This window comes from Schistosoma haematobium, chromosome ZW (genome assembly GCF_000699445.3).
Source record: "Schistosoma haematobium chromosome ZW, whole genome shotgun sequence".
NCBI classification, from domain to species: domain Eukaryota; kingdom Metazoa; phylum Platyhelminthes; class Trematoda; order Strigeidida; family Schistosomatidae; genus Schistosoma; species Schistosoma haematobium.
In genome coordinates, this window is record NC_067195.1 from 18064736 (window position 1) to 18090893 (window position 26158).

A 26158-nucleotide genomic window follows, 5' to 3' on the forward strand; every position below is an offset into this window, starting at 1 on the left:
CCAATGTTGGTTACATTAGTGCAAATGCATTCACTCTTTATGCTATATTAGTCAAACTAATCCATTTATGGTTATCATAGTATCATTTTGACTCATGTGTTGGGATAATTACTGATTGCGACCAGTCAGATGAGACTACAGGCAGTTACCAGATTTTATCTAATTTATTAGTCAACCTAATCGCTAAAACTGGACCATCATACTTAAAGACCTCTGAAGCCAATCCATCTGGGCCAGCTGCTCTTCCTTGTCTCAAATTAGCTATGGCTTTTTGGACTTCAATTAGAATTGGGAGGCCTACTTCAATATTCCATTCAGTCTGTTTGTGAATTGTGGGCAGTTGTAGAGTAGCTGAAGGCCAGCTGAATTGCTCCTTAAAGTGTTCCACCCATCTCTCTAAAAGTCTTGGCTGAGAGCAGATAAGAGTGCTTTTTGAAGAAGTTTAGAAAGTTTTCTGCAAAAGTTATCTTTCACTTCATCCGAACTGCAGTCAGTGGGAGCGTAGACAGAAACTACGAAAAGGCAAGGAAGTGTGTCCCTATCCTTCCGAGTTCTTACTCAGCCGTCTAGCCGAACAGCACATAGGCGACTGTTAACGGGGATCCATTTCAACAGTGCTTGTTTTGCCCTCGTACTCAGTGCTATGCTTATACCCTCCAGTCCATGAGAACTAGCCATCGGGTCACCAGATACACGGATGGTGTATCTCGTCGGCTCTCCGTTTTGCTGATGTGAGGTCAAGTGAACGATCACACTACGATCCTGTATGCGTGTTTCGGAGACACAGCACACATCAATGGTACAATATTCTAGGGTTTTAGCTAAGGAAGCCTGCTGACCGATTTGACACAGAGTATGTGCGTTGAAGGCTCCAATGTGTAGTTTGGGTCGAGGTTTCAGTAGACCTGGGACAGTGTTTTGCGCACTTGAATCGTTGGACATGGTGACATTTGAGGAGGAAGCCGAAAGAGGAAGTTTAGAGTTGAGAGTCGATGTAGGAGGAATAATGGAAATTGAAGAGAGAGGTTGATTATGAATACAGTGGTCTTGAGTGCTGTTAGAGGTATGAGGGCGGTTATCACTTCCTGGCTGCCCACACCGTGAAGGGTTCTTCTGGAGGTATCTGAAAAGGAAATTAGATTAGAGGTGGTCTTAGAGACCAGAAAGCGTGATCGCAGTGGCCAAGGGACAACTGCTTGAGGCCGATCACACACGGCGTACTTGCTGGGACCTTGTCGCCGGGGACGGATATCCGTGGGATAAGGCGAGATGTGCATTTTTGGGGTCGACCTTTTCTGATCCCACCCCTCTTTGTGAGAAGACAGCATCGCTGTCATGCTGGTTGTCTGAAGGAAACACCTAACTGCTGTCACACCTCTGTACAGTCAGCAGTACGACTTCGCCTTCGGACCTTGAGTTTGCTGCTTTTAGTCTTAGCGCTCTTCAACCGACGTGTCTGACATGGTGGGACCTTGAGGAACGATTGTTCCAACCAGTATAGCTCAGTTGGTTCATTACGATAGGTAAGTCTGACAACCACGTCAAGGCAGAAGTAACGGTCGGGTAATTCCTGTATCGTTACCATTGATGTATATATATATATATATATATATATATATATATATATATATATGAATGAGTGCACAAAGTTCCGAAGAAGCTCATAGAGCAATATGTGTTGAGATATTGGCGTTATGCTCAGGGTGACAGTGTTATTAGTCCGGTTAGGCTTAAAGGTGAATCAACTAGTTACCAGTCTCGACAGCACAGTTGCTCCCATTATCCATAATCCAACCATGTAGACCTTAATGAAAATTCCATTTATCATTTATAAATTCATGATAATTTCAATTGGATTCAACACTATTTTTGACCCTTTTAATAATGTTATTTTAAGTGATCAATATTAACATAAGCTTTGTTTGCTTTTTTCCTTGTTATTTCTTTTCTCATTTTTTGTATATTCAGCACCCATATCACCTATAGCAAATTTAATGAATGGACAACTAAACCAAAAATGCTATGTAGAATTATCATTATTTGAATATTCTCTTGAAGAATTATTTGAATTGATTGATTTGGATGATTTTATTCGTTTATTCACGTGTACGCTTCTTGAGTATCGTATAATTTTATTCTCAAGAGGTAAAGTAAGACAATAAATGAACTTTTTCGCTCCTTGCTTACTAAGATTATTATTTCATTTAACGACTTAAAAACTGGTTTCAGTGTATGGTATGCTATTATTGATGGTTAAGTTTTTGCGTATATAATCTATTGTAATTAAACTAGAGGTCATATCAATCATGTGTGTATAAATACAATATTCACTGTAAGTGGAATTAAGTATTCATGTATTACCTTTATCAGTTCACACTATTAACATCTTGAGCTAATATCACGAACGTGTGTATGGCTAGTAACTTGTTGTTTTCGTTTGGTACATATATGGAAATATCGATAGAGTATAATTATTGTGACACTTACCGAATGTTATTGATATGGAGGATTTGTGAAGATTATAGTATTTTAACAGTTGAAATCACGAGGTGGTCTTAGCTAGATGAAGATTGAAAACCTGGAAGTATTGAACACCCCTTTCGTCCCAGTATGGGATTCCTCAACAGTGCACGTCCACGACCCTGCACGCGGGAATCGTACTTAGGACCTTCGGTCTCGCGTGTGACCACTTGACCTCTAGACCACTCAACCGGCATCCAACGGTGTAATGTCTAACTTCAGTCAATCCGTGATGTTGCATGACCACCTTTCATTGTCTGCGGTAGGTAACTGTCCCACACTCCACCAAGTTGTACTATACTGGTCACGGCTTCTCACTAGAACTTTAAGATCCTCATCTTGAGGTGGAGTTGTCGTAGGATATGGATTGGTTAAGGTTAGGCGTTAACATCGTTGGCTGCCGGTTCAGTGGTCTAGAGGTTAGGGACTCGTTTGCAGGATCATAGGTGCTCACTGGTGAGGATCCTCGTAACAGGACGAAAAGGGCATCCAGTGCTTCCAGGTTTTCGGTCCTTGACTAGCTTAGATCGGTTCGTGATTTCAGTTATGAACAAACTTTTTGAATGAATCAAACCGTCGACGATCCTCAGACGAACGTTATTCAAACTAATTATTCGTAAAAGGCATTCAGGAATTTCATAGCGAAATTTGGCGCCAATGTTTAGAGTTCGTCCAATTTATATCGGGAAAATAATTGTTTCTTAATGAAGACATTCATTTCTAAAATGGTGAAATAAGAAATAAGTTCAACGGCTCATTAACATAGTTAAGATGTTTTGTAATTATTAGTATGTAAAATTGTTTCGTCTTTAGTCTCAGATTTTGCTTATCCAGAAACTCATATTATCACTTTAATTGTTGTGTATGAGACAGGTTAATCGATATCTAGAGAATACTCGTCAATAAGAACCCTGTAATATTTCTTTACCGCGCGTATACTATTTTGGCTATCACCTAGCGTTCTCAGCTCTGACCATTACTATACCCTGACTGGACGATTCACATCGAGGTTGAGAAAATCTTAACTCCTATTCGTTGACTGATATGTATGCCTTCTACCCATAATCTTGAGTCCGATGATAGATCATATCAGTCAGTGTTGCAGTTGTACATATTATGTGAATGAACCCATACCAGAACATAGATTAGTTTCCTGACATAGCACCTGCATGAATATGTGGTTACAGTGTAGGCATAACTGCTTTAAAAATAGAAGAGAACGAAGAAAAAAGGTAAATAATTCATCAACCATCATTATGGGATAGTAGAACTTGTACAACAATGGTTAATGAGTCCACTGGTAGCTTACAATAAGGGAAGCATAAAAATCTATTAACACAGTTATCTAATAGTTATACAACAAGAATTTATGTACTAATAACCTGTAGATTATTCCCAAAAGTTACTCATTCTTGGATATTCGTGTCACCACACTATTGGTTAAATCATTTGCTTTTGGTTTAGTGTTTTTCTTGACTTATCTAAGATTTCAACTGATTGAACATTCGATCGTTTATCCGGTAATAGTTCTTTTATGAGTCAATCAATTTCTCTTTTCATTTCATCCAATATATCGATCAGTGGAGATTTTAGTAATTTCAATTGTTGAGATCATGCGTCAATTGAAGCTAGACCACCATGGAAAACCTGGAAGCACTGGACGGCCGTTTCGTCCTATTGTGCTCACTAGTGACTGGCTTCAAGATGTATATCCTGGAGTTCTAGTGAGAAGCAGTGATTAGTGGAGTTCAACTGGGTCAGTTGTGAGATAGTAACTCACTGATGACAATGGTGGATGTGTCGCTCAATTTCGTGGATTAGTTGAAGTTAGACATTAACACCGTTGGATGCCGGCTCAGTGGTCTAGTGGTTAAGTGCTCGCGCGTGAGACCAGTAGGTCCTGGGTTCGATATCCCACGAGGCGGGATCGTGGATGCGCACTGCTGAGGAGTTCCATACTAGGACGAAACGGCCGTCTAGTGCTTCCAGGTTTTCCATGGTGGTCTAGTTTCAATTGACTCATGATCTCAACTATTGAAATACCGATTAGTATTTAACGTAGTGTATGTGCAGTCCAATCGGCTTTCTCTTATTTCCGATAGTAATAAATGTTTTACTGATGAGTTAGACAGCTGTGTTTTATATTCCTTTCACTTACATATATTTTTTTTTCCATAATTTTTCTTAGTGTATTATCGTCTGATGTTGATTGCTGAATGTGTTACTTGTTTGTTATTACCATTTTATTGGCTACATGTATATGCTCCAATACTACCAGTATCATTAACTCATTTTGTCGATGCTCCTGTTCCATTTATCATGGGTATTAACATACCAGATCCATGTTATAATAATAATCATCATCATAATGAGAAATATCCATTTATTAAACAATACGTTTCAGATAATCATACACAAGAATATTTCTACTCCCCTTCGGTTGAGTTAGCTAGTGAAGTATGTAGAATTTCTATGCTTTTTTCGTTTTTATTGTTATATACGTGATTTGTGTACTTTTTTCTTAACCTTTTAAATATTTTGTACAGTTTTGTTTTATTAATTTACGAAGCTTTCTACATTATGCTATTAAAGGAATGTTGGGATCGAAATTATGGTATCAACAGTACTAAGAAAGTCTAAATATAAAAAATTGTTCGAAAATAAGGTATTTATAAAGACGGGTTAAGAATCAAGATTTGAGGAAGGATAATAAATAAATGGATTTCTGTCATGTCACTCAATGTACCCGACTACTTGTCACGGTTATTGGACTGATTGCAACCAGGTGGAGTACGTCTACCAACATGGTTCATACCAACATCCAATGATTTCATGGGCTGATTTCAATTCTTGGTTTTACTGCCGTAACTTTATTTCATGCTCCTACCCCAGTCTCTGTTGTGTGTCAAGTTAGTGGGTGACTAGGGACGCGTAGCACATGCTCCCAAATACAATCATTGAAGATTTACAACCTCATAAAGCGAGTTGTCATCTTTACTTAGTTCCATACATCTAACCTCAACATTGTTCACTCGTTAGTCCACAATATGTGAGCAGTATTTCGAAGACATATGATTAAGCCTTTTCAGCCCAGGTACTTTTCTACTCTTATACACTAATATTTATTTAAAGATGAAAACATACCATCGTGTATTATTTTTTAACCTTTTCTTTTTTTCAATCCTTAAATAGACAAACGTCTGTTATGTTTATATTGATGAAGGAAGAGTTATTGTGCCGGATGAAATTCCTGAATTTCCAAATAGTCAAGATACCAAACAATCTTTATTAGAGATTTTAAAATTAGCTAAACATCTATCAAGAAGTATGTTTGTTTTTATTACATAGAGATCTTTATCCAGACATTTCTACTATATATATATATCATGAAGAAACAGTATTCAACGTAAACATCTTGTAGAAAACCTTTGCTGTTAGAAACGCATTAACAATATCATATTTACCACTTTTTGCCTTATAATTCTCTAACGTAGTTGTTACTTTAATAAGGTGATCATACTTGCATATTGTACTAACCTAATCAAGTCATATTGCTTGAAATACTTGTTTTTCGAGGTCTCATCGCACTAAACAAGTCGGTTTGGAAGTAGCATGACGTGATAATGATGACTGTACTTGGTTTTGGCGGTGATACAATGTTTTCGATGAATGATCAGGATTTTCAGCCTTACTTAGTTTACATTTCTATTGACATAACTTATGTATCGGTTTATAGTGAGCTGTTTATGTCGCAAAATCTTGTGAGTTAGGAGTCTAGTGTTCTTTACCTTAGAATGATCATTTTGATTTAAACTTACAAAATTGATATGCATGCTATTCCGTAATATGTTCAATCATACCGCCAATGAAGCAGGTATTGCTAATTACAGTAGTCTCCATAAAAATTCAAGATCCTTAATTCAGTCCTTGGGTGTCTTGTAGTAGCACTGAAGAGGAATACCGTACTAGGACGAAACAGCTGTTAAGTTCTCCTTGGTATCCAGTAACTTCACAGCTGATAACCAGTTCATAACGTATGCTATCTACAATGTATGTGTTATTCAACATTTCGGTATCAAATAATCATTTAAATGAAGTTATTACTTATCTTCAGTCAGATTTTATCCATAACAGTTTAACCTAGCAGTATAAATATTGATTGATCAGGGTTGTTATATCCTAGTGAAGATTACACTACGAGTAACGTCTGAGACCTATTAACGGACTAATATTATTTATATATTCTTATGGTATAAATATTCAGTAACTAGACTATGTATATCTATATTCCCCTTGTTATAAGCTTTATTTTGACCTATATATTATTGTTGTACGATTCACTGTTCTTAAGCTGTGTTCAGTTTATTAACTACTGCCTCCCACGTTCACAGCCACTTTTTGGCTTTATTGTGTATGAATGTTATTTCCTATTTTATGGTGCATTGCGGTCTGTTTGTTTGATATATAAACACAGTATGTTTGAAATAAATTATTCGCATAGTGGAAGCTGTTATTGGCATTCTGGACTCAGATGGACGGGCTAGGCGGACATAGGACCAATAAGGACGCTAGGCTGCTCATATCGGTCGAACGTCATTGGTTTAGTACAGTATAAGAGCGAATAAGTCGTATTTTGATTGGCGAATAGATTAAGTGATAACAAGCGGCTCATCAAGTCACAACAAGGCTCACCTGTTTAATGGGCTAATATTAGTTGGGTTTGTTATGGTGAATTAATAGTTTTCACATAAGCATAAGTTATGATTATTAAACCGGTACTTTTACTCAATCCATTGCATCACTTTAGTTTACCATCGAAAATTCCCCAAACTTTTACAAGTAAATGAATTTCATCAAATAAGGAAGGTTGGTTCAGCGAAGAGTTCTCTTTTCGGCGAATTCATCTTCAAAACTGTACAATCTCATATGGACTTATTTTTTAGCGTGATAATAGTTACAATAATAGTGATAATAAAATTCTGTTAAACATGGTGATGTGTGCTACTGATGTCGACAGATATAAGTAGTATGTAGCACCAGTCGAAAGTGAAATGCATGGCGGCAGAAGGTTAAGAAGATTAAAGAGAAGAGAACAAGAACAGGAAGTGGTTGGTGTGGAAACGAAGCAACAATCAAGTCTGAGCCGATTGAAAATGAAGTATTTACTTTATGGTTATCAGATTTTACCAATATATTCTGTAATGTATTCAAATACATTTGGTTGTCTTCACTGGTCTCGTTCATCACAGTAACAGTGAGGTAGAATAAACAAAGCTATTAAAACTTTATTTTTATCAGGGAAACTAATAATAGTTTTATTGTTAAGGACTTGAATATTCATCATGAAGATAAATGGGGAAACTATATTTGGAAATGAAAGGTTTATTATGATAAGCTAAAATGTTGGAATTAAGATGATCTGTAATCAGTAGGATCATAGAAACAAAAAAAACAGTTGGGTTAAAAGATCTATAGAGAGGATAGAAAGGGAAGCAGATGTCTGTGAAGGATGAAAGGTATCAAGAATAAAGAAAATTATGAGAGATTAAGACCATGGTGGCTTTTTATTGCCAATAAGTACCATAGGCTAACCGTTTTCGGTAATTATTTTCTCAAGGAGAAGGTTTAGTTCGCTGTCTACGACCTCGGGACTGCAAATTCTTCGTATTCGCCCATCGAGTTATATGATTAAGTTTCGCTCTTGACTAATGGGGACCCAGCTGTGGGAATTTGATAATTGGTCATTCCACAAGGGTTTCCTGTAGATTGATCTTAGAGCTCCGTCGTGTTCGCTTGTCATTTCAACATGAAGGAAGTGAGTACTTTTTTGTTTTCAAATTTAAGTTTGAAATTTATTGCTGGGTGACAGTTATTAAATGTCTTTAGAAGATAATTCAAATCAGATTTGTTGTCACAAATAATAAAACTATCATTCAGCTCTGAAAACGAATTCACCGAAAAGGGAACTCTTCACTGAACCTATCTTATTTTATGTCTTAAGGGGTATATTCCGTTTATTTAAAAATGAATTTCAGTTTATGTGATGATGTCAATCTTTTTTTAACCAACTTCTAAAGGTTTAACATTTACAATTGTGTTTGAACTTTCGTCAACGGTATTGGTGTTATAATAGGATAGGCATTGCTAACTTGTAATTAGTCTTAAAATTTGGGGATTAGTTATTTTCGTTTGGATAAGGTAAATGTCTTACGAATCTATGATGCGTATTTGATCGTCTATGAATATACGAAAACATGTTTTCTTTCGGCCCCAACGGAAAGTCTGTATAACTTTTAAAAAAATGGTATCGATTTTGTGTATTTGCAAAATGATATTACGTTCCTTAGAAGGAACTTTTAGATTTCTTCCTCGAATTACAATTAACATGATAGCTCTGGATAGTTTCAAATACAGTTAGTTTCATTATCTATGTGGATTTTTATTTATTTAATATACTACTGTCGCTTTTATTCATAACTGAATCGTAATTATTATCTTAATATACCAACGATTAGTATTTTCTATTCATAACTACTGCGTATCGGTTCACTTTTCAGGTTTCAATAATCAGATTACAACCGAACAGAATACTGTTCAGCATTTGACAGATATTTCTCAGATTACTGCACCTATTAGTTGTACAACACCACATACAGCGGCTCCTGTACCTAGACCCAAACCCCCTAGTTCACTGATAAAGTTCACTGGACTTCAAAGAGTAAGTATTACATGCTACTTTGACCATGATGATAATTAATGCAATATGGTAGTATTTTCTACTTCTTGACTTTTGAGGTATGATAATGTCATTGAACTTGTAGGTTAATTTCGTGTTTTAATGTTTACCGAATATCAATTAGAATACGGTACAGTCTCTTCTAGAGACTGTGTGATGTCACCAAAGATAGATCACTGTTTATCTTAACCAAGTGAACGTCTTTGGGTAATATACAACGGTAAAGATGATTAGCATTCGTTATACTGATGCAACTATTGTCTATCTAGTTTTTGACTTATGACTATTAATCATACTATTCTTGCTCATTTTTAACAGTTGAAAAATTTTAAAAGTGAGTAGAAATTTGTTTGTGGTTCTTTGATTCACAGTTTGTCTATTTTACGATTGTACTAAACCAGTTGAACGATTAGATTCAATATAGCTCTAAGTATGTGCATACATTGTTAATAATAAAGTAGCACGGGGAAATTATTAAAAACATTCATATATTATGACGGTTTTCTTTATCTTGAGGTGAATTATTAAGGATGAATGGAAGCAATGAAATATCTAATGCACCTCATATTTGAACCGTATTCTCTTCTGATTCATTTCGATTGGGAAGGGGACAGTGATAATTGTATCTCATCTACAATATGATGAATACCACTTATCGCACGGTTATTTTATTATATTTGCTTCTTAATAAAAATCTCATTCTGTTTCATCCAATTAAACGACCAGTTTTAAACTGGTAATAATTGGTTAGTTAATTCTGAAAATTGATATAACAGGTAAATATCTCTCGGCTGACCACCTTTTCTGCAAATTATGAACGTAAATAACGTACAAAATACAAAACGTGAGACGACGTATTCGGGGCACCCGACTAATAATTGTCTTGTGACATTCTGATGTGTATCTCTGAACTCGCGCTTCCATTCAATCTCCAGTCTTGAAAAGCACATTGAAGATGGATCTCAGCACGGGTGTTTTTCTTGTCAGTTTGTGCAGCTTTAAAATTCTATGCGTTGTTTCAGCGAAGATAGTATTGTTTGGTTCTATAAGTGTCTCAGCCAATCGAAACGCATTAAACCATTTGTTTTTCTTAGGCAACAAGAAATCTCGTATATATCGGTAAAAATCCCGCCTGGCACTTCAATAACTGAAAGATAGCTTTGGAAAGTACATAAAACTCTAAGGTCTGAATATTTTTATTTACCTGTCCACGTTTCGAGTGAACATCAGACGGAAGAATAGTTGCAAGAGTTCAGATTGCAGCCTCTACAATTACAATTTAAGGTTAATCGCATTCAATTAGTAGCTTACTCTCTTTATAACACCGCGAATACAGCGTAAACGACATAAAATGCGGTGCGAGTTCGGATAAACTTCTGTTATGGCAGCAGCTATCGCCGGCGAGTCATCCATAACAATACCAATCAAATGTCGGTTGTTAGTTGAGCGCCTGAAGAATAATAGAAATCGTGACAGCAGAGCAAAAGTTTCACGACTTATAAAGGCTATTAAATTCATAACGCAACATTTCGATATGAAAATAAATTTTCGTTATTAGTTTTGTAGGTCCTGTCAAAACCAACAGCATCAAGAAGACAACATGTCAAATTCATCTAATCGGCAGCTGCGAAGAAAAAATACCAAAAATCGTTTTCGTCATCAATTTCATTCTCACAAAACCCACCAAGTGACATGGTGTGAACTTTTAATTTGACGTAATAACCTACCATTTACAATATAAATGGATACATTACATATTTTGGGGGTTGGCCAGCGAAAACACTTTGTGGCTCATGTTAAAAACGTCTTGCGAACTCAGGTGCTTCTCATAAGATAGATGAACGAAGTGTACAACATTGAATGAAGCTGCTTCGAAATCAGCAGAGGTTGCACGGTTTCAATTTTCAAAAATGGCTAACCAATTATTACTAATTTAGAACTGGTCATTTAATCGGACGAAATGGGATGAGAAAAGTTTTGTTGAAAGTTAAATATAATAAAATAACAGTACGATAAGCGATATTCTACAATGTGTGGGGGTAAAACTACACAAATCCAACGCTAACTTGCTACAAATTTATTCACAGCTCTGTAATAGACTTAGATTCTCTCACTATCAGTCCCTAAATCACATCCCAATTTGTTTATTTATTAATTGATACCGTAGAATACCAATCAATTAGTCCATTCCATCTTCTAATTATTCTGTTATTATTCACAGTCATGTTCATATGCATTGAAATTTGTAAAATTACTGTATGACACTTCACCACTTGACTGGTGTGTTTTTCTATGTTATTTATGTATAACAGTGTTGAGCCATCGTAAGACTTATTGGACAGAAATATGTCTTATGTGTATTCGTTGTTTGCTAAATATCTAAATGAGAATGTTTGCTTTCTTGTAGAAATGAATGAATAAAATTGCTACTCGCAGATATGATCTAGTTTTCATAGTATTCTTCTTTGAACTGTTTACTTACAGAGATTTCATATTGATCAGTGACTAGCGACCAATGCCATATTTGTCTGGTCTTGCGTGCTGGTCGAATTCTATCAATCAAACTGCAATTTAAGCACCAGGTCAAGTCACTCGACATCATGTTCACTACCTTTTGATATCAATCAGTAGTCGGTAGGATACCCTAGACCTAGGTTTTATGCTGCTTGACACTTGTTAGCGCAACCTACTTTTAGTTATATATCCTGTGCATAGTGAAGTAAACAAATTTGTCTCTACAGCATTTATTAGAAATTATTTCGTTATTTATATACTGTAAGATAAATTTTTATTCATGAACCTTAAAAAACTATTTTGACTGAAAAAATTTGGATTAATCAATCTACGTTAATGTTGAATGTTCTTATATTTTCATCAATTTAACCGTATTCATAATTCTTGTTATAAGAAAGTATCTTTGACTCGTTCCAACCAATCACAATCAGTTTGTGATCAAGATGAATTAACAATAGCAAAAGTGAATGATTCATCTATGGAGAATGCTAATAGGCAACGACAAGAACAATTCTACATACGCGACAATAATAGCAATAATGTTAGTGCATCAGACAATAGTTGTACAAATCAAATCAACTATTTTGAAGTCTGTTCAAAGGCAGCTAAACAGATTATTTCGAAAGAGGTAAATATCTAACGGCTTATGATTATTTTGCGTTAGAAATTTTCATTTTGTTACTGAATTATTATGGAAGTTAGGGTTATAAACAATCTTGTGTAAAACTTTAGAATTATGTTTTAATTTACTACATTTAATGTTCTCGTTGTGTAAATTAGAATAATATTGTTTTCTAATAGGGATCTTCATTAAGCCCACCCGAAGCTTCTACCTTGACATGATGGTCGGGGTTGCTTTTACTGATGACTCAGCCGAGCTAAATTGGTTGGGATACATGTTCCTTTAGTTCCTGCCGTGCTCGGCAGATCTAATGGAAAACAGTTAGGCCAAAGTCAGCAACTTAAGATCCGAGAGGAGAAATATCCTTCCACGGTGTAGGCAGCCGGGAAGCGACAACCGCCCTCATACCTCTAACAACACCCGAGATCCACTTGCTCACAATCATACCCCTGCCTTACCTCTTAATTACTCTCCTACCCCCGTGGTTAACCCTTATCGCGAATTTTTATCACCACGCTCCACCAATGTTAACGATTCAAGTTCACGAAATGTTACTCCCGATCTTGTGAACTCTGTAATTTTGTTTCTCCTATTCTTAACATTTCTCTTCTATTGATTGCGTTATAATCTCTCTCGCTTATTGAATTACTGCAAAAATTGAACTCGTATGGTTTTCGAAAGTAATTTTAACAGAATGCCAGTGAACTGAGTTACAAGACTGCATAAAACATTTGTAAAATTTTTGGGGTGATCCAGAAGACTTCTCGCAAAAGACAAGAAAGGCTCAGGAAACACTAAGAAACATTTTATCCAATCAGCGTTCACTTGAAGTTTAGCCAGAAACATCACTTGTAGGGTTTCTGATTGGCTGATTATTACACTGCTACTATGTTTAGTAGCATTCCAAAATTTTCGGGAAACGCAAGGACATCTAAAATACTATAAAAACCCTATATTTTCTGCACTAAAACGAACATTTGGAGTAAAGTGATTCTCGCATATTTTGCTCCTTTCCTCTCGTGCTCAGGTTGCTGTGTACTCCTAGCTTGGGGGTTACGAGAATAGCTTAGGAACCGAATATAGCGTTCACTTAGTAAAACTCATCAAAAATTAGTGCACATTAAAAATAATTTATGAACTTGTTATTAGACATGGCTTGAACTAGAAGTCAGTGATGGTCCTACTATAACTTCCTTAACCGAAAGAATTCTTTTTGGTTGTATTTTCGTTAACTAGGTCGCTCCTCCCATTAGCCACTACTTCCGTTCACTCGACTTTTTAAAAATATTTATATATGATTATGCTCCCTCTCCTTGGTCCATCTCTTCAAAATCTCATTTTATTGTGTGGTGCATATTTATTTTCGTACCCCTGTGTACCAACATTTTCATGAATAAATAAATAAATTAATCACGTATCGGTGCTCGTTGCTTTAAATTTTCTTTCTATTCTGGTAGATTTTGCTATGCGACGCAATCCACACCAATTAGATACTAACCATTAATAATGCATTAGTTGTATTTAAACGCTAATGCTTCTTATTAATTATTATTTATTTGAACATATAAATATTGGTACAAAGGGGCACCGAATACATATGCCCCAGACAAGGCACTTGATTTTTGTGTGGGCTGTGATAATGCACGGGCACACATACCGAGGCATGTGATTTTCTTAGGGGGCCGAACCCGGAACCTTCAACCTAAGGATCTAATCCATAAGGTAGTGGAGCCACGTCAAGAGATGGTATCCGGCGACCAATAATTTGTTCATACGCTATTTGTTCTCTGAGGATCCTGGAGCCCATGTGTACTATTGGTTTGGAATCAGGGTTTTCCAACTCCCCTAGATAGATCCTCCATATCCACCAACCCGGTTGAAGCACCGGACATTCGCTTTTCGTCCTCTCAATTTCGTAAACAATACCCCTGGTGAGAGAAGGCAGTGAGTAGGACTTCCCTGGCAGTGGGTGTATATGCGTGGCCATGTGAGAGCATTTCGAGAGGGAGAACGGACTCTTCCTTCTCTCGTCCGTACCAGGGTATTTGAGGGCAGTGTATTGTGAAGACTGTCGTATCTTATGTTCCGTGTTGCAGATTGTCTTTGGCTAGATAACCAGTCGAACGCAGGAAGCAATAGACTGCTGTTTCGTCCTAGTATAGGATCCCTGACTGGTGCACAGTCATGACTCTACGGAAGATCGAATCCGGGATCTTTAACTTTTGATTAGAATTACAGGAATCGGCGAATTACATCATAAAATTCACTATTTAACATAATATTACACTTTGTGATTAATCAAAATTCGTTTTTGATAACTTGAACTAATCGCTATTTTTTCTCCTCTTTCATATTATACAGGTTTATTCAAGTTATACCGAATTATTACATATAAATGCAGCTATAAGAAATTTATTTCTTGCCAATTTTACAATGATATTTCAAGATTATGAAAATTATTTAATATTGGATAGGAATGGACAAAAACCAGATAATGGAAATATTTCCTGTGGTCTACATGGATTTGATAAAGTTGGCTTTTTAAGTGATCAACCAGAAACACATTTACCTTTTTTAAGTGCATTTTTAGAAACACAAATGTTTGCCAGTTTTCTAGATTCACGTATAAAATGGCATAGTTTATCACACAATAAAATTATGCATAATTCTAATTCACCACCAATGCATTTAACTGTTTTTCATTTATTGCTGTCAAGATCACGCCATGAACGAAAAACAATATTTCGATCTAATAATAGTAATAACAATAATAATAATACTTTAATGAATACAACTTTGTTACCAGAAAACATTAATTATGATGTGATGTTTGATTATAATCAACAACTTCAGTACAATTCAAATTTTCCTGATTTCAATTCTAAGCCAATATTTGAAAATGTAAATTGTCAAATTAATAATAATAGTGAGTGTAATTGCCTCATTGATGTATGATATTTCTATAAATGCACATAGTTTTGTTGAGATTGGTATTATTTATAGGTTTTATTCACCACAGATTGATCGTCGCATTTTGTTGCAAAATTGATTAGATACTACCTACCCAGGGGTTCAAATAGTTGAGCGTCCGCTCCGAGATTTAAGTGGTTAAGTCATGCGTGAGTATTGCTGAGGAGTCCCATGTCAGAACGAAACAGATATCCCGTGCTTCCTGGTTATAAGTGGTAACTTAACTGAGATAAATTTGACTGTTATGCCGTACAAGTATGTATGATTGAAATTTTAATAATTACACAAAATTCGTTTGCTATCACTTCAAAAATGAAATGGTTCAAGTTTCTTTACTTGGAATTTTGTATTTATCTCTACCTAGTAACTGTAATGTTCAGTTATCTACATGACAAAGTTATCAGGTTAGGGAGGTGGTATGTATATGGTAGTTTAATTTTTACAGATTAATCGTTGAATTCTTTCACTGGAAAACTTGCATCAGTTATCTTACATTCTAATTTTAATCCCCAATTTGTTTTGATAGTTAATCGTAAAATTCTTAAGAATGATGGTCTGAAGGAGGTCGATAGTAAAATCAGTATGCATCACCTAGTTCCATAGATACCAGTTGTCAGTGGTAAAATCTGAAAATTCCAGAACTAACACACTAAAAGACACTCACAAACGGCCATGTTTGACCGGCGTCAATGAGTTTTCTTTTGTGCTCCACGGTCATGCGCTTAGTTCGTTAAGACCACTACTTATCCAGTTGCCGTTTGAGACACCTCAAGAAGAAATATAATTCCACACAGTAGGGAACTGGAAAGCGATAATCACCCTCATACCCTCCTTCAACACTCGATTTAATGAGAGGTATGTATAAGAACCATTGTTGTAGTCATTTTATTGACCTCATTTTTTATCTTTCTATGAACATTGAATGCCTTATTATTTCCCATAAAGTTATCATATGGAGTTTGTTTTGTTTCTATTTGCTTTATACTTATTATCATATTTATAGCTACTCTAACTGGTGTGATAAAATATCCCAAGTAATCACTACATATTTAACTAATTTATTTCATTTTAACTAGAGATTATAGAACTCAGTTTGCCTAATAAATTATTTATTCAATTTAGATCACTTACCAGACTTATTATATGATATTAAAACTGAACCAAGTATCACTACCAACAACAAACCACCTACTCATAATCAGGTATCATCGAAATCAGTTCACTCATCTGAATCTGTACTACCATCGTCATCATCACCATCATTCAGTGTCGTTAGTGAACAACAATTTGGTAAATTTCCAACATTAAATAATCACATGCTACGATCGTATGCGTCATCAGCTGCAGAGACAATGATGTTTCCAAGTCACAAACACTTTTTGTCCAATCCTTTTGGTAATAATAGTAGTCAACAATCAAAATGTAATAAGTGTTCATTATTATCCACACATGGTTCCTGTACATCACCTTCATTAAATCACTACTATCTTAATGCTGTTTCACAATCAGATAAAACTAGTCGACATATTATATCGCATTCAGCCAATATCGAAGCCGCATCAACATTAGCGTCTCAATGTTTAATATCAAGTAATCCGATTGGTTGCATGTCTACACCGACTAAACGAATTGTTCCTTTATCTTCTATCATCAATACTATGAATACAGATGCTTTAAATAATTTGAATAAATCAGATAATGTGGTAAGGACTATTTTTCTTTCTTTTAACTATTTAATTTAATCTTCTCAAAAAAATTCCTATGAAAACTTCCTACTGATGATGGCTACATTTGATGCTCTCTTTTGTTTAACATTTACCTCTTAAATAAGCATTAGCAATTTTTTGTTTGTTTGATGTGTTATCGTCCTTGTTTTTAGACAGTTACTATTAAAGAAATTACTTCAAAGGATAAAAGATCTGGTTTCTGGTTTCTAGATATGTATTTCCTGACTTAATTTTATTGTTTAATTAGATTAAAAATGATAGATAATTACGAAATGATAGTTGAAAGTTGTTTCATCACTGTTCGATGATTTACCCGTACTAAAATGACGAATGAATGTTACATGAAATGTGCTACAGCTTTTGACGCTCGAGATTATCCGCAATCTCTTTAATGTTTGTTGTGGCCAGCTAATTTCGATAATTTTTCTATTTGTTTAGTGTATGAGTAGTTCTACAAATTAGTATGTAATTTTCATTAAAGATTTCAGTTTGGGGTATTGGGAAATAATCCCTAACTATCCACCATAGACATATCTTCCAATGTAGTGCAACCTGATTTGCTTGATAAGAGATACAAATACAGTAAGCATTGGGGCTTGAAATGAAATCACCAATAAAAAGTATATTTTAATATCAAGTGACTATCCGATAAGTGAGTCTATATGTTGGATACAACGCAATTAGTGAAGATTAAAAACGCTTCAGATAACCTTAGCCATGTTAGACTTATAATGTATCCATTGAGAAGTATGTTATACAATAGCGTAAGCATAATACAAAAAGTTTAGATTTCAATTTATTGTAACTCATGCTGATTATTAATTCATATAGTATGTTTGTCTTTATCAACTCTAACCAAAACGATCGACAAGATTAATGAAACAAATTTTTAAATCCAATTTTTCATTTGAGGTTTCACGTCCCAGACTGACTTTGGCTAGAAGACCATCAGCAGTGCTACCAAGCACTAGACAGCCTTATCGTACTTAGTGTTAGACTCCCCAGCAGTACACATCTATGGTCGCACCAGGAGTCACTTTAGGAGCTTCAAACCTCTCGGGAAGCGACTAACAATGAGACCACTAAGTTGGTATCTCTTAGTTTTCATTTGTAACTGCAATTAACTCACAATATTGTGTGACCATCCATTGTCATTAGTAATATTATGGTGTATGCTACTTATGTTGACAGATATAAGCGGTATGTGGCACTAGTCGAAAGTGAAATGCATGCTAGCAGAAGATTAAAAAGATTCAATTGAAGATAATAGAGGGGAAGACAGAAAGTAATTGTGATAACAACAGAATTGAAAGAATCATGAATCATGTAAAAGACAACTGGAGGAAAATGTGCAAATGAAGTATTTAATGTATGGTATTCATATTTTACCAAATCATTCTGCAACTTTGCATTGAATAATAAATTGGTTATCCCCACCCGAGTGTTCGTTCACTACAATATTTGCAGCATACCTGACTTGGTTGAACTTTACTGGTCACAGCTTTTCATTAAAATTCCGGGGGTCATCTCTTGAAGTAATTCACTAGTAAACAAAATGGTTATTATTAAAAGGTGTTATGGATCATATATTGATAACTGAAATTTTTTTTACTCATGTAAATTGATATATGACGCTCTGTCAAGTATTAAGCACTTTATTTATGTTACTATTGTACATAGCTCATCAGGCATGAACTATGCATCTAAATGGTTTTAAAATTTGCACTACTTTCAATCAAATCACCAGATATTTTTATGTGATCATTAAACAATGATCATGAAGAATTGTAAGAATGTTGTAAAGTTAATTAAGTAGATAAATACAGAAGCGTATGTATTTTCATTGTAGCTTCATTTACTAAAAACAATCTATATTTAAACTAATCAATCACTGTTATATCACTTCAAGTGAAAGGTCTATTAGATTACTTGATTCGTTTTTACACTGTTCCCGATGCCTTAGTAGTTAAAATACACTGGACTTTGATTCATTAGAGTCGGTTGCAGGTTTGAAGCCTGTCGCATTCACTTCGATTGAACCACCAAACGATATTGGGGGAATAAAGTAGTGGTTCAGTAGTCAAGGGGTTCGACTTTCAGCTAATAATTCACAGGTTCACCCCACGTCTACCTAATTCGGTTTAGAAAACTAGTTATTATCACTAGCCATCACACTTAGGGCTTGGTTTGAATTCGTATCTGGTACGTGAGACATTGCCAGTTTTACAACAAAGTGATTTAAATTTGGGTTCAGAAATCTGTTATTAGTTAAATTTTTCCTAATTGCAACGAATTGTGACATACACATAGTACTAAAATTACATCTAGATAGGAAAAATATTATTATCAATTATCTTAATTATGTGTCTGCTAATAAAGTTCTCTTAAGCAGTAGTTTCAAATATCCATTCTATAATCATCTAAATTACGTGTTTTTGTTTAAATCAACGTGAACTATTTTAAGCATGACATGGAGCATGCGATTTTTTTATAGTTTCATTGATGTGACATTTTTCCAATTAATAATCAAACGGATGTACAAGTACATGTATAAATGAGTATATTTCCGGCTAGAATCATCGTATTTTTGGAGTTAATGAATCTTCACTTGTACCAGTCTTTTGTGTTATTACTTCACGTAGTAGGAATTGTATTGGTTCTTTGTTTCCAAGTATAAATAAAAGATGACGCTGTTATAAATGAATATTTAATCTTTAACAGTCTATCCTTCCTATACTGACAAAAGAAGATAGTTATTTATGGGAGAAGTAGTTTTTGTGGAGTTTAGTTGTATTCGTCATGGACTGATTACAGTTGAGAACCAGAGAGAACTAGATAGCTATTTCACCCTAGTGTGGGACGCCTGAACAATCAACACCTGCGGCCCCACCAGAGTTCAAACCTAGTGTCTTCATGTCTCGAGGTAAACGCTCGACCATTAGCATCATTGATTTAGTGTCTAATGTTGCATTCCCAACTTCAATAGCTATTTTGTAATTAATTATTCTTATATGTGTAAGTTTCGATCGTATAAAATTTTTTCACTCTCACTGAATCAGGTAGTTAGACTTATTATAATTACTACTAATACCTTATTTTTTTAACTTTTATTCTTCAGGATTCTAATATATCCAATGGAAATAATACAAAATCAGTGAATCGTTGTTTTGTGCATACACATCATCAATTCGCTGATTTACAACGTAATGGAATGGCTCAAGCTAATTGGGATTTTGTTGATGCTTTACTCGAAGAATGCAAGCATAGGGTAATCACAACAACGATGTCCTTTTATGTGCTTAGTTTATTTCAGTACTGATAGTTGGTTGGGGGCGAAGTTACTTTGTGATTATAACTGCTATATGGTGTACAATTGATTGGTTACCGAATAGCAACCATTGTCTTTTTTGCCTAGTTTTTTGGTGCTAATTGAATTCTGTTGGTCACGTAAACTAGTGACCACATTTCAACTTGATCAACAGTTAGTTTAGTATAAAGTGACCAAACATATGACATTGATCCCATACTCAATAATCTAATGGTTGCAAATAACTCAGTCCTAAAAAAGGTCAGTCTTAGTCCAAGTTACTCTGTGGTGATGTCTCAGATTGTGAAGCTGAGTAACCCGGGTTTGAATTCCGCAAGAAATATCAGTTGCTTCAAGATAACAGGTACTCCTTACTGATGAGTACCAACTACATTGAAACCAATATCGACCACAGCTTCCTGTCGACTACTTCCAACCACCTAACATTTGTATATGGTCGTCTGTCTGTTGGTTTCTTATAAAACTGATGTGATTTTGGTTTAACAGGTTCTACGCTTGTCCAACTTGTACTGTAAATTATAATTAAAACATATCTAAGCCAATTCATTCATATCTAGAATTTTTCTGCCGACTGTTTTTAAAAAGTCTCTAACCCCAGTGAGCAAGCATAATGTTTTTCTTGATTGATTAGTTGGTCACCATTTTTATCGTATTGACTATCCTGTCACGACCGTTGTTGCTACCTTGACGTGATGGTCGGGCTTGCCTATCGTGATGAAGCAACTGAGCTATACTGGTTGGAACAATCGTTCCTCAAGGTCCCACCATGTCAGACACGTCGGTTGAAGAGCGCTAAGACTAAAAGCAGCAAACTCAAGGTCCGAAGGCGAAGTCGTACTGCTGACTGTACAGAGGTGTGACAGCAGTTAGGTGTTTCCTTCAGACAACCAGCATGACAGCGATGCTGTCTTCTCACAAAGAGGGGTGGGATCAGAAAAGGTCGACCCCAAAAATGCACATCTCGCCTTATCCCACGGATATCCGTCCCCGGCGACAAGGTCCCAGCAAGTACGCCGTGTGTGATCGGCCTCAAGCAGTTGTCCCTTGGCCACTGCGATCACGCTTTCTGGTCTCTAAGACCACCTCCAATCTAATTTCCTTTTCAGATACCTCCAGAAGAACCCTTCACGGTGTGGGCAGCCAGGAAGTGATAACCGCCCTCATACCTCTAACAGCACTCAAGACCACTGTATTCATAATCAACCTCTCTCTTCAATTTCCATTATTCCTCCTACATCGACTCTCAACTCTAAACTTCCTCTTTCGGCTTCCTCCTCAAATGTCACCATGTCCAACGATTCAAGTGCGCAAAACACTGTCCCAGGTCTACTGAAACCTCGACCCAAACTACACATTGGAGCCTTCAACGCACATACTCTGTGTCAAATCGGTCAGCAGGCTTCCTTAGCTAAAACCCTAGAATATTGTACCATTGATGTGTGCTGTGTCTCCGAAACACGCATACAGGATCGTAGTGTGATCGTTCACTTGACCTCACATCAGCAAAACGGAGAGCCGACGAGATACACCATCCGTGTATCTGGTGACCCGATGGCTAGTTCTCATGGACTGGAGGGTATAAGCATAGCACTGAGTACGAGGGCAAAACAAGCACTGTTGAAATGGATCCCCGTTAACAGTCGCCTATGTGCTGTTCGGCTAGACGGCTGAGTAAGAACTCGGAAGGATAGGGACACACTTCCTTGCCTTTTCGTAGTTTCTGTCTACGCTCCCACTGACTGCAGTTCGGATGAAGTGAAAGATAACTTTTGCAGAAAACTTTCTAAACTTCTTCAAAAAGCACTCTTATCTGCTCTCAGCCAAGACTTTTAGAGAGATGGGTGGAACACTTTAAGGAGCAATTCAGCTGGCCTTCAGCTACTCTACAACTGCCCACAATTCACAAACAGACTGAATGGAATATTGAAGTAGGCCTCCCAATTCTAATTGAAGTCCAAAAAGCCATAGCTAATTTGAGACAAGGAAGAGCAGCTGGCCCAGATGGATTGGCTTCAGAGGTCTTTAAGTATGATGGTCCAGTTTTAGCGATTAGGTTGACTAATAAATTAGATAAAATCTGGTAACTGCCTGTAGTCTCATCTGACTGGTCGCAATCAGTAATTATCCCAACACATGAGTCAAAATGATACTATGATAACCATAAATGGATTAGTTTGACTAATATAGCATAAAGAGTGAATTCATTTGCACTAATGTAACCAACATTGGACCATGTTACTCAACATCAACTGACGTTATTATCCCGGGCATCTGACTCTGTAGACCGAAAGTTTCTGAGGCAGTGTCTGTCATTGAAAGGCGTACCTCAAAAGTACATAAACCTTGTGAACACTCTTTACTCAAACACTAATAGTCGAGTCAGAACTTATGGCGAACTGTCATCTGCTTTTGCAACCTCAAGTGGTGTCCGTCAAGGCTGTCCACTTTCTCCATTTTTGTTTAACTTCATCATAGATCTATTGATGGAAATAACATTTTCGTCTACTGAATTCTCGGGTATTGATCTCCTTCCAGAAGGTCCATTTATCGACTTAGGATACGCAGATAATATAGTTCTGTTTGGTGAAGACGCTGATAAAATGCAGTCTTTTGGTAGCACTCAGCAACAATGCCAGGATATTTGGGATGTGTTTCTACCCCTCTAAATGCAAGTAGTTGCTTCAGGACTGGTCTGCATCAGCACCTGAACTAAGGATAGGGAGTGAAGTGGTCGAACGCGTAGATAACGTCACTTATCTTGGAAGTCTGATCAGCCCTAATGGGTTGGTGTCTGACGAAATCTCAGCACGGATTCGAAAAGCTCGTTCGGCTTTTGCCGACTTACGTCACCTATGGCGAAGGCGAGATATCTGTCTATCAATTAAGGGACGGGTATACTGCGCAGCAGTTCGTTTTATTCTACTTTACGGCTGCGAAACGTGGCCACTAAGAATAGAAGATACTCGTAAGTTACTAATATTTGATCACAGATGTCTTAGAAATATTGCTCGTATCTGCTGGGATCACCGGGTAAGTAATAGTGAGATTAGACAGACACAGGGTATTAGGGAATGATGGTAAATCAGTTGGAGGTTGTGTATCTTCATCGACTAAAGTGGTTGGGTCACGTGTTACGTATGCCTGAACACCGATTAACACGGCGTGCAATGTTGACTAGTGTCGGAGACGGTTGGGAGAAAGTTAGGGGCGGCCATACCAAAATGTGGTATCAGTCCATAAAGTCATAAACTTCTAGCCTAAGCCATGTTGTAGATGCAAACTACGTGGTTGGGATCCGTGCGACTATCGTAAACAATTGCTGGAAACTCCGGGTGATATGGCTCAGAATCGATCACAATGGCGTAGGTGTATACACTGCTTGTCTTCTCTTAAATCGTGAGATTAAAATTACTTTATACCATTCTTTCTACCAACTAATTCTTTCTTCCTGTATTATATCCTTATACACAATCTTTCTTTTATACATTGCTATCATTGACTTAACCACTCCTATGAATCCGGTGTTCATCTTGCTATGCCGATGTGGTATGGCAAGTTAGACCGACGCATATATGTTCGTGGTACTAAATTTTAGCTGACTGACTGATGACATTTCCTATGCTTATTTCTCACTTTTCGTGACATTAATTTTTGTATTTATTTGTTACTCATCTTATTTTGTCAAAGTTATATTCTTTGTTCTGTGTGATTTAGTCCTAACGCTTTCTTTTTCTTTCCACACAACATTAACAGCCTAAACCTGATGTAGAACTAGACTGTTATGATATCACTATTCAACATTAAACTTAGTTGGTTGTTATCACTACCAGAAATACCTGGCATTTCTCTTTTTGCCTAAAATAAATGACTTATCATTATGTTCTACATTTGCCCTCAAGTGCTTTGGTACGGCCGAGGGTGAAGAGAGTCAGCTCTATCTCAAAATACTCATATGGCCACGTGTATATAGCTACTCACTGCCTTCTCACGGCGGTCTTGTTTACGAAATTGAGAGGACGAAAAGCGAATGATCGGCGCTTTAACCGGGTTGGTGGATATGAAGGACCCACCTAGGGGAGTTGGAAAACCCTGATTCCAAAATAATGGTGCATATGGGCTGCAGGATCCTGAGAGAATAAATGGCGTATGAACTAATTATTGGTCGCCAGACACCATGGGACTGCATCTCCTGACGTTGCTCCACTGCCTTGTGGATTAGATCCTTAGGTTGAAGGCTCAGGGCGTGGCCTCCTAAATAAATCACCCGCTTCGGTATGGATGCCCGGGAATCATCCCAGCCCTAACACAAACCATTTGATCTTTATGGCGCATATATATGTTCGGTGCCTCCTTGTACCAATGTTTATGTTTAAATAAATAAATGTTCTATTTTTAGTGTTATCTAACCTTTGTCTTATAACTATCAGAATATTTTATCATTTAATCCCTAACACAATGGTATTAATTTATTCATATGTTGTGTAGACTAAACGAATGGTTCTCAAGAAAATTGGTCAAGAAGCAATTGAAATGGGACATTGTGATCCAAATATTTCTGTAGTTGAAGAAAATACACTAGTTTCTGGTTTATGTGATCTACTGGAACGTATATGGTCACATGGTTTGAATAAAAAAATAGTGGGTAAAACACAGACTTAAATTATACGTTTATCTGTTAATGTGTACATATGCTTATTGTTAATAGGGATAATTTATTTCTCACACCTTTAGTTGTAAAGTTTTCCATTTGAATTAATTTCAATGAATAATTCTCTACCAGTTTCATAGATTATTTCTATTTTAACTCTTCTAATTTGATTAACAAATGAGAAATAATGGGACTAGATTTAGATTTAACTAGTTTACAGGATAGTATAGTCAATAGTTTTGAGGTTTCCGATACGAAAATACTGATTTGGCCCTTCGTTTTATATGTGATAATTGAATTGTTAACAGGAAAGACCAATGGAATCCTTAGTCGACGGCTATTCCAAGAGCTAAGATTATCGCTTTAAATCGGAGTTTGAGAAACATTGGCTTATAGTGGAATTTCAACTATTGACTTGAAGTGCTAATTTGAAACTTGATGAGGTATTAATTTTCCAGTAAGATTCTTCGGATGATTTCTACTTTAATCTTCAGTCAGTCTTTGGAACATAGTTCAACTACTCTCAATAACAACGTTCTGATGAGATTTGTATGTGTGATTGAACAAAAGACACTGAAGTGCAAATAATAATCACTTCAGGAAATTTTACGAGTAATGAATTTTAAAACTGAATTATCTTTTCTTGTTGTCCCTAAGGTTGAAAAATTCTTCTTATTCCATAGTTCGCGCTCCCATATGAATTTTAAATTTGTATGAGCCAAAGTGAAATATCTAAGCAGTTGAACGACATGGTTTCTTATATTGCATATGATGAAAGTATTATTAGCATCGTCGTTTGATCGAATCTCCGATTCTGGTATTTTTTATTTGTGCTAGAGAAATATCAGGAGATATCGGGTTTATTGAATTTTCTATGACCCATACTTGTTTATCGAAACCACTCATTTTTTTTCTTTATACCAACAATAATTCTTTTTAGTCTCCGGGATATCAATCTTATCAGTGCAACACTTGTGGATAGACTTCACATCAAAAGAAACCATGCACACTTTACATGCTCTCATCAGTTATATCAATTACACTATCACAACGCATCATAAATACGAAATCACGATCTACAAATGACTATGTT

At 36.2% G+C, this 26158-nt stretch overlaps 1 protein-coding gene across 2 annotated transcripts in view; it reads left to right on the forward strand.

Annotated features, from left to right (window-relative positions):
• DENND5A_2 (DENN domain-containing protein 5A) overlaps positions 1 to 26158 on the forward strand; it is a gene marked incomplete at its 5' end in the record, with an annotated part of 59463 nt that overhangs the window by 6736 nt on the left and 26569 nt on the right. Inside the window, 9 exons of one of the 2 annotated variants that reach the window (XM_051210577.1) lie at positions 1969 to 2145; positions 4709 to 4977; positions 5713 to 5845; positions 9078 to 9238; positions 10815 to 12398; positions 14754 to 15318; positions 16485 to 17065; positions 20208 to 20357; positions 24903 to 25055. In XM_051210577.1, the coding sequence (XP_051070586.1) occupies positions 12114 to 12398; positions 14754 to 15318; positions 16485 to 17065; positions 20208 to 20357; positions 24903 to 25055 (1734 nt within the window). The remainder of the gene's footprint in view (positions 1 to 1968; positions 2146 to 4708; positions 4978 to 5712; positions 5846 to 9077; positions 9239 to 10814; positions 12399 to 14753; positions 15319 to 16484; positions 17066 to 20207; positions 20358 to 24902; positions 25056 to 26158) is intronic. The other variant, XM_012936773.3, reaches the window with a different exon arrangement.